This window comes from Onychostoma macrolepis, chromosome 08, assembly GCF_012432095.1.
Source record: "Onychostoma macrolepis isolate SWU-2019 chromosome 08, ASM1243209v1, whole genome shotgun sequence".
NCBI classification, from domain to species: domain Eukaryota; kingdom Metazoa; phylum Chordata; class Actinopteri; order Cypriniformes; family Cyprinidae; genus Onychostoma; species Onychostoma macrolepis.
This window is the reverse complement of record NC_081162.1, coordinates 29,004,847-29,014,185: the sequence shown is the minus strand read 5'-3', so window position 1 is coordinate 29,014,185 and position 9,339 is coordinate 29,004,847. Positions and strand designations below refer to the sequence as shown.

Here is a 9,339-nt window from a genome sequence, read left to right as displayed (position 1 = left end):
TTCTAACCATCAGTCATTATAATCCAGATCACAGTCTGTAACAGCAACAAAACCATTCCTCTGAAGAATTAAATGCAGAAATGCATGCATGAGGTTTCATCTGCAGACTTTAACTCGTACCGAAGGCCTCAAAATCTTTAACCCAGATGAAGATTCCTGCTGTTTATTCCTTTCTGTGTTGCTTTTCATCAGCTTTCAGGCAAATGTGCTTCTCTCATCAGCGGCGCCCGCTGAGCTCCATCAATTATTAAAGCGCATCTGAATCTTTCTGGAGCTGTTTACCTGTTTATGCAGCCAGAAACGTGCGTCTTATATAATTCAACCCATCAGGGACGTTCGGCAGTCTGTGGATCTATTCTTAGCTCTGTGAGGTCCATAAATTAATCTTCAATGTGATGTTCAGTGCTGATATCAGTCCTGTACTTCATCTGGAGGATGGAGAATATCTGCTCATGAACACACATTAACCCTGGAAAGCCTGACATATGAACAAATAAATAATGGAACAGTTCAGACAAAACACAAAACTTTGCCTATGAGTTATTGTATTTGATCCATCAGGCTTTTATGGCTCTGATACAGTGAGAATACAGAGGAAAAAGCAGCTCAATATTATTCCGAGACTCTATGATGTAATTCTGATGCTTGTGATGTATAGAGATGTTTCTAACAGCACAGTGCAAAAAATGATTCTTTTGCTTAGTGTTTGTGTCTTGTTTTCTAGTATAAATATCTAAACATTCTTCAATCAAGATGCATTTACTGTACAAGTAAATGACTTAAAATATTATGTCTTGTTTTCTGTAAAAAAATATATACATGTTGTTAGTTTTTCCTTAAAACAAGCAAAAATATCTGCCAATGGGGCAAGAAAAATAATCTTGTTTAGCCTTTGAATTAAGATGATTTTTCTTGCCCCATTGACAGATATTTCTGCTTGTTTTAAGCAAAAACTAACAACGTTTTGATAATTTTTTTTAGAAAGGAAGACTTAATATCTTAAAATATTTTACTTGTCAAGTAAATGCATCTTGATTGAAGAATGTTTAGATATTTATACTAGAAAACAAGAGAAAAACACTAGAATAATTTTTTGCAGTGTAAGGCTAATACTGACATAGAATGATCTAAATATCAGTCGTGACTCTATATCTCCAATAATGTAAGCATTTAGTAAGATGAGACAAACATATAATGCAATGCTGATTGAGAGATGAAGGAATAAAGCTCCTCAGAAGATGTGAGATGAAGATCATTCCTCCGCTGAGGAACAGTGAAAGTAAAGCTCCTCAGAAGATCCTGATGATCAGATTCGAGACGCACTGATGTTTCTAGAAAGTGATTGATGGAGAATCAAGTAAAGCTGAGCTGCTTCAGTCCAGAAAGTGTTCATGACTGCAGTTATTCTGACGCTTACTTGATCAAAATCATTTCGCGTACAAATTACACTAAAAGAGCTTTGACTGGATAATAAAGTAGCTAAAAGCTAAAAATGAAAGATCTCAGTTTCACTGGTAAAGCGTCTGGTCGTGTTCTCAGAGTTTGCTGTGAATCTGAAATGAACTGGTGTCATGAGCCGTGTGTTTAGACGAAGCGTGTCGTGTGACGTTCTTTCTGGATGATTCGCGCTGATTCACGCTGACCCATCACTGTCAGAAACTCATCTGAACATCAGACAGAGAACAGCATCGTGTGTTTCCTCCTGAGGACGCGCTCATTACAGCCTCACTCTCGTTAGATGTAGGCCAGAGGAGAAACAGACGAGCCTTATTAGAGCCAGCGCTTCGTCAGCCGCTCGTATGCTAATGACAGTCACAGACGCCTGTTTTAATGAGGCCGCGGCACTGCATTATGGGAATCATCTGAAGTTTGGCTAACGAGTCCTGTTATCCTGTGAGTTAACCCTCTGGTGCTGCTCACTTGGATGTTTGTTTTTTTCAATGAAATGAATATATTTTAGTGCAGTAGTGGTTTTTATTTCATATTTTGTATTTTTAGGGGATTTTATGGCGCTAAAATATATTTATGGAATAGTTATGATCCATTTATTACAAGTTTTGAGCATTGCCTTGAAAATGAAATATTCACCTTAAACTGTCATGAATCTTAAGTTTGGTCTCTTCTTAAAGAAGACACTTGGCAGATTATTGCTGAAGTGAAAAAAGTTAAAAAGTGAAATAAATAAAAGTTGTAGAAGTTTATGTATGTTATTATGAAAAATATGCATTTTCCAGAACATGTTTTATACACTAAAAATGCATTAAAATCAAAGCTATAAATCAAATTGTGTTCCAAATTTGAGGTTGATATCACAAAAAATGAGCTTTCAGTCAGATGCAGTTTGGTCGCAGTGCTATATGTTTGATTAAATTTGCTTCCCATTTGTTTCCAGTGCATCGTTTTTGACGGCTAGCAGTGCAGGTGTGACAGTTTTTTGAAGGAACATTTAACTTTTTCGAATCATGTGCATGATTTGTGTGTGTGTGTGTGTGTGTGTGTGTGTGTGTTCACATAGCAAGTGCCAAAACCTTTGCAAAGTTTTGTACAATTCCAAAGATTAAAAAATCTAAAAACATAACATTTTTCATTTAAAATGATACTCAATATGTGAAGAGCGTTGAACAACAGTTCAGTTTGTGAATGATAGAAGCACAACGTTTGGCAAACGTGCTTAAACACACAATCCAGCAGTTCTTCTGTAAATCACATAAATATTAACCCGTGTCAGTTGTGCTTTTCTCCAGATGTTTTTCTCTTGGTTTGATGTGAACATGATGAAACGGTGATTAAATGAGAAGCAGACGGCCACGGGTCGAGCTGTGATGTGGCGAGACTCGACTCATGAACGAGTCCAAAGAATCTAAAAAGAGTCGTATGAAGATCTGTATGTGTTTTAATGAGACGACCACAATGCATCTGTGCTTCGACTGAACTTTGATGGGAGCGCTGGTATTTGAGCCTTAATTTCTCTGAGAAACGTTATTTATCTTCAGAAGGAGATTTGAGTCTGAAAATGAAGCTGATTTCAAGGGTTATGTCTCACCATTGTGGTTTTTCACCATTTTAATCACCATTTTCATTGCTTTTTTTTTCAAATCAGGGATATTATAGTTAACTAAAACCATAAAAAAAAGAAAATTGTTTCTTGAAATAAACCTTATGTGAAAAAGTAAAAAGGTTTTTTTTTTTAAGCTAGTTTTAAGCCATTTTCATTTAGTTTGATCATTTATATATATTTTTTTACTTTATTTATATAGTGCTTTTTACAATGCAGATGTCAAAGCAGCTTTACAGTGTTAAACAGGGTTCTCCTCTGGCCAGAGCAAACCAGCTTTCAGTTATAATTAGCAGAATCTTACAATATTTAATGTTGTTGACTTGTGTCACACAAAGAAATTATTCATTTAAAATTATTAAAATAATACTAAAATAATTAAAGCTGAAATACAAATTAAAAACTACAGACATTTAAAGAAAAGCACAAACACAAAATTACTAAAATGTTAACGTTAATTAAACTGAAATCATAAAATAAAATAAAATTCAAAATATTACTTTATTACGTTATTAATATAACTAAAATATTATATATAATGAATCGTTCACTAGAAGGGTTTCAAAGGGGTGGAAAATTCCCAGAGGACTTATTGGAACCTTTCTGATAATTTGGGAAATTTTTGTAAAGTTTCTAGAAATTGTCCTGCACTGCAAAAAATGATTTTCTACTTGGTATTTTTGTCTTGTTTTATCTAAGCATTCTTGAATCAAGATGCTTTTACTTGACAAGTAAAATGATTTAAGATATTTAGTCTTGTTTAAAAAAATTAAAATAAAAATCAAAGTTTTGTGAGTTTTTGCTTAAAACAAGCAGAAATATCTGCCAATGGGGTCAGAAAAATCATCTTAATTCAAAGGCTAAACAAGATTATTTTTCTTGCTCCATTGGCAGATATTTCTCACAAAACTTTTTTAAAATTTTTTTTTTACAGAAAACAAGGCATAATATCTTAAATCATTTCACTTGTACAGTAAATGCATCTTGATTCAAGAATGTTTAGATATTTATTCTAGAAAACAAGACACAAACACTAAGTAAGAGAATCATTTATTGCAGTGTGGAGATGTTCCTATTCACAAGGAAGATGAATGAAGCTGTTTTGATGGCTTGTTTTCTGCAGTGTGAATAAAGCAGTTATTTATGGAATCAGCAGAGCTAGACTCATATGAATGAAAGGTGAGCTGGTTTCGGACGTCTGGTCATATCTGTGCAGTTTTCCCAGCAGTGTCTGGAGGTCCAGAGTTTTGACGTGGCCTCCCGTCCGTCTGTGAAGGTGAAGTCTCAGAAAGACGCGGGACAATCGCGGCGTTCTCTACTGTACAGCGGCGCAGTGGGACGAGCGTGTGAAAATCCGCTTTGGCCCCGTTCCATTCATCCCGCTTTAGGGACACAAGAACCTCAATAGAACAATGAGGCTTTTTCCCCTCGACGGCTCACAAACAAAACAGCCGCGTGAATCCAGAGCGCTCTGACAGTCACGTCAACCTGACGCTCTGTGCTCTTATTGAACCAAAACAGAGGATGTGGCTTATTCTAATACAGGAAGCGCGGTCCGTCCCGCTCGCCGCATCTTTACTAAACAAATGAGAGCCTTTCCCTCAACACCCGCTACAACTCATGCAGAGAAACATCAGACTCACTCGCTTGCTAGTATAAATATCTACACATTCTTGAATCAAGATGCATTTACTGTACAAGTAAAATGACTTAAAATATTATATTATGTCTTATTTTCTGTAAAAAAAAAAAAAAACTTTTTATTTTAAGGTTACACCTATTAGTTGCTTATTAGCATGCATATTACTAGAATATTAGCCATGTATTAGTGCTAATTAAGCACATATTAGTGCCTTATTCTACATCCCTAACCCAACACCTAAACTTAACAACTACCGTACTAACTATTAATAAGCAGCAAATTAAGAATTTATTGAGGGAAAAGTCGTAGTTAATAGTTTAACAAGTGTTACCTATTGTAAAGTGTTACCAGAAAAATTAAAAAGCAAAAATATCTGCCAATGGGGTAAGAAAAATCATATTGTTTAGCCTTTGAATTAAGATTATTTTTCTTGCCCCATCAGCAGATATTTCTGCTTGTTTAAAGTTTAATCACAACATGTAATCATTGCTGTTAATAGTGTTCACTGTCTGTTTGATTACATCATTAAGTAACTGCATGAATTTTACTGTACATTTCTGCCATATAGACATCATCTTGAGATAAGCTACTACTAAATATAATGTAGAAACTTTAAAATGAAATTTTCTGTAAATCGTGAGAAGCGTCATACAAATACATTTGAACAGAATGGAGTTGTTCCAGTTTCTCACTGAACAGCTGAACGTGATCACTAATCAAATTTTGCTGAAATATGACTAATGTGACCACAAACATAACCTAAACTCGTTTCTAAGGCCACCCAGAGACTGTGATTTTTGCATATGTGTGGTTTCAGTTCCTATGATTTTAATACAGAAGTTATTGATGAATCATGATTTGTTTCTGAAAACATTCAAACTCTGATTTCGCACACCGTGAGGAGTTTGATTCAGTGATTCAGTGAGTCTGTTCAGCACTCGACTCTCTCCTCGTTCAGTCATGTTTGATAGAGTCGCTTGAGTTTCTTCAGCTTTATTGTGTCTGTCTGGCGTCTTTCAGTGTCAGTGTTTGTTCTTCAGTGTTTCAAAGTGAATTTGTTTGTTTGAGCGACACTACTGTAATATTTCCAGCTGGAGATGCTGTTTCTCTCACAGACGTATTCTTATGTGTTTTTGTATTTTTATGTGTTGTTTGTGTCTAAATGCTGCAAACAAATTGCGTTCTGGAAATGAAATTGGGTCATTCTATTTCAAAAGACTCCCGGCTCTGATTTTGATCTTTTTATGTTCAGTGAAGGAAATGCATGAATGAAGAAAACAATCCAAAATATTAAATGTCATTGATGAACGTAAATGTGTAGTGCCACTGAAAATGTGCACAATTTAACTATTTACTCCTAGAGCTGCATTGAGATCCCAGCGTCTCTGGAAACGAATCATACAGGGCCTGAAAAATGGAAATATCAAAAGATACGTTTGTTGAGAATCAAAATCTAAAAGAATATGAAGATATCTTTAATACTTCTTGAGTTACAGCCATGCAAACTATGGAAAAACAAACAAGAAAAGTGCTTATTTCCCATTTTTGAACGGTCACCATTGGCAAATAATGCAACACAGATTACTAAAGTCAGCAGATTTCACTAATAGAGCTACCAATCTGTGTGTGAAAAGAACATCATAATGCTGCCATCTTTCTAAATTCATTTTATCCTCCTCTAATTTGGCTCTGAATTCTCATTTTGACTCCCGTCTACAAAACAGTGCATTGCTCAGTAAATATTCATCCATGACATTTAATATTTTGGCTTTCTTAACCATTTATGTTCGTCTTTCTTCTAACAAAATCAGAAATTTGCGCTGGGGAAGTTTCTGAAACGTGGTTATTTTGACAGGGAATGACACAACAATCAGCCGTTTGCTCGTATATTTCATCTTAATCTGCCATATGCTGAGCATTTCTTCATAAAGAGCTTTAGAGCTAAAAATACTCAGCGAGGCTTTATAGATGCGCGGCTGCTTCTCAGCGGTTTTACGCTTGTGAGATCTATTGTGCTGCAGCGTTAGCTCTGTTTGTGAGTTTTTACCGTATTTTACCGTGTTTTTTGGAGTTTTACTGAGGTCAGTGATGGAGATGCAGACGGTGTTTGTGTGAAGTGCTTTTCTGTGTCCATCTCTGAATCAGCAGCAGCCATCAATGTTTCATTTCAAAACACTTTCGCTTGCTGTGTGTGTGTGTGTGTGTGTGTGTGTGTGTGTGTGTATGTGAGTGTCGTCACAGTCAGCGATCGTCTCCAGAGCTGTGATTTCTACCGTCAGCTCTGAAAGCACGCAGGAACCATTAGTGTTAGCCTAGATACGTCAAAACACTTACTGAAACTGAGGCTGGAATTAACCCTTGATTCCTGACACACATTCACTGCCATCCCGTGCGTATGAACACACACACACACACACACACACACACACAGTGATCATATTTGAACTGTATTTCCCAGCAATCATCAGACTAGCGTTCTCTTTCTCTGTTGTGTGGCGTTTGTCCTACATATTAGCTGCATCTCCAGCGGCTCTGCTAAAGATAACGTTTCCCCTTTTACTCTTAATTATGGATGATAATGTTGTGTCTAATTAATGTCCTCTCTGTTAATGTGTGCTGACGCGTTCCTGCCCGCAGAGACTCCGGCCTCCTTCACGTGTGCGCTCTTCTGCTCCGTGTTTGTCTGAAACCGTCTTCATTACGATGTTTGTCATGTTTTGAGCCACGTCACGTTTATTTCTACAGCACTGTATACAGTACGGATCGATTCAAAGCAGCTTCACAGAGATAAACAGGGAAAGAACAGTGTAAAATCATCAATTATGAGACTAAATGAATTTCAACTGTAAAGCAGCTCTACAGAAGATAATAGTCATTATTCAGATCAATTCAGTTCAGTGTCAATGTTTCAAAGTTTAATATAAACAGATTCAATTGTTCGATTCTTAATTCAAAATTTGATTCTTAACTATAAAGCAACTCAATCGGAAAACAATCATGTCTTAATTCAGCTCAATTTAGATTCAATTCACTTCAATAACAATGTTGCAAAGTTCTTCAATTATAAAAATAATTAGTTCTTCGATTCTTAATTCAAAATTTGATTCTTAACTATAAAGCAACTCAATCAGAAAACAATCATGTCATAATTCAGCTCAATTTGGATTATATTCACTTCATTAACAGTGTTGCAAAATTAATCAATTATAAAACAAATTAAATTCTTAATTCAGAAGACAATCATGTCATAATTCAGCTGTAAAGCAGCTCTACAGAAGACATTCAGATCAATTCAGTTCAATAACTTTATCAATGTTGCAAAGTTATTCAAATTCTTCATTTGAAATTCATTTTTCACATCAGTTCAGTTCTAGTTTTGTTCTCATATAGTGTCAGATCGATGATATTTCTGCAGAAGATAGTGTCGGTTTCTTCTGTATTTTTCCGTGCGGATTCGTGAACGCTGCTCTGCTGCTCAAGTGTTTTATTTCAGAGTGTGTTATTGATATTTTATGGATATGATCATGAAACTTTCACAAAAGCGTCGGAGGAGAGTGGTTCTGTAGGACAGACGTGTGCTAATAATTGATGAGGGCTTTTATCGGCGTTTCTTCCTCTGTTTCAGCGTCTGCAGGACGTGTTTGTGGAGTTCAATCATCAGGATCTGCTGGACTTCTACAATCAGGTCAGACCGAGTCCCGCTGATTCCTGACCTTCAGTGCGTTCAGACGCTGACGGCTCTGTGTGTGTCTTACAGATGGAGATGATTCAGACGCAGCTGGACTCGCTCAGCTGATGCGGCTCCGTCTGCCGTCGCATGATTCCTCCGGTGACGTCTGCGCTTGTTTCTGGATTGCTGTATTTCAGACTGAAGCTCTGGAGTGTTTGAGTTTAATGAACTGAAGCTCCGTCACACGGCTGATGATGTTTCATTAAAGATGCTTTTGCTCTGAAGCTCCGGCGTCTGGATTTATGACTTGATCGAAGGGTTTGACTTTTTAAATGCAAGTAAAGAGGGATACATTTTAATATAAAACAATATGGTCTTTAAATGTAAATGTGTTGTATTTTTAGACGCTTCAAAGTTCAAAGAAAATACAGCTTCCAACAGATTTTTACTTTTATTTTTTGTTCTTGTTTTCTGAAAAGGGGAGTTTGTTCAAAACGAGACTTCATATCTTCATTCTGCATCTTCAGTTAATGTGTCTTGATTTAAAACCTTCAGGTTGTGCTCAAATCCCTATAAACTTGTGGGCACAAAAAATAGCTTATAAATCTCTTATATTGGTATCAATCTTTTTGTCAGCTTGTTTTCTTTCAATAAGGACTGGTTTTGTTTATTTTTGGAACCGATTCATCGTAGGTCTCATTAATCTGAGCTTATGTACCTGAGTGAAAAGTGTTATTTGAGGATAATTTTGTCAATATTAAATCAAATATGAACAAAATTTGCACTGTTTATCACACTAGCATGCTCTAATGTTTAACCAAGAAATTTGTTTTGAAAAGCTGTGACACACACCACAAAGTAAAAGCTTGACCGGGAACACCACACGTGCAACAAGGTTGAATAAAATAAAGAATGTTTAATGAAAATTAACAATTTTTCCGGTGGAAGTAGTTATGCCCTGTGTGAACAAAG

General features: G+C 36.0%; 1 protein-coding gene across 1 annotated transcript in view; it reads left to right on the top strand.

The window, feature by feature from the left end:
• Nucleotides 1–8,991, top strand: part of commd10 (COMM domain containing 10) — a 20,363-nt gene extending 11,372 nt beyond the window's left edge. Inside the window, exons 6-7 of the mRNA XM_058784657.1 lie at nucleotides 8,323–8,382; nucleotides 8,455–8,991. Coding sequence (XP_058640640.1) covers nucleotides 8,323–8,382; nucleotides 8,455–8,493 — 99 coding nt within the window. The 3' untranslated portion in view covers nucleotides 8,494–8,991. The remainder of the gene's footprint in view (nucleotides 1–8,322; nucleotides 8,383–8,454) is intronic.
• Nucleotides 8,992–9,339: the final 348 nt, after the last annotated feature.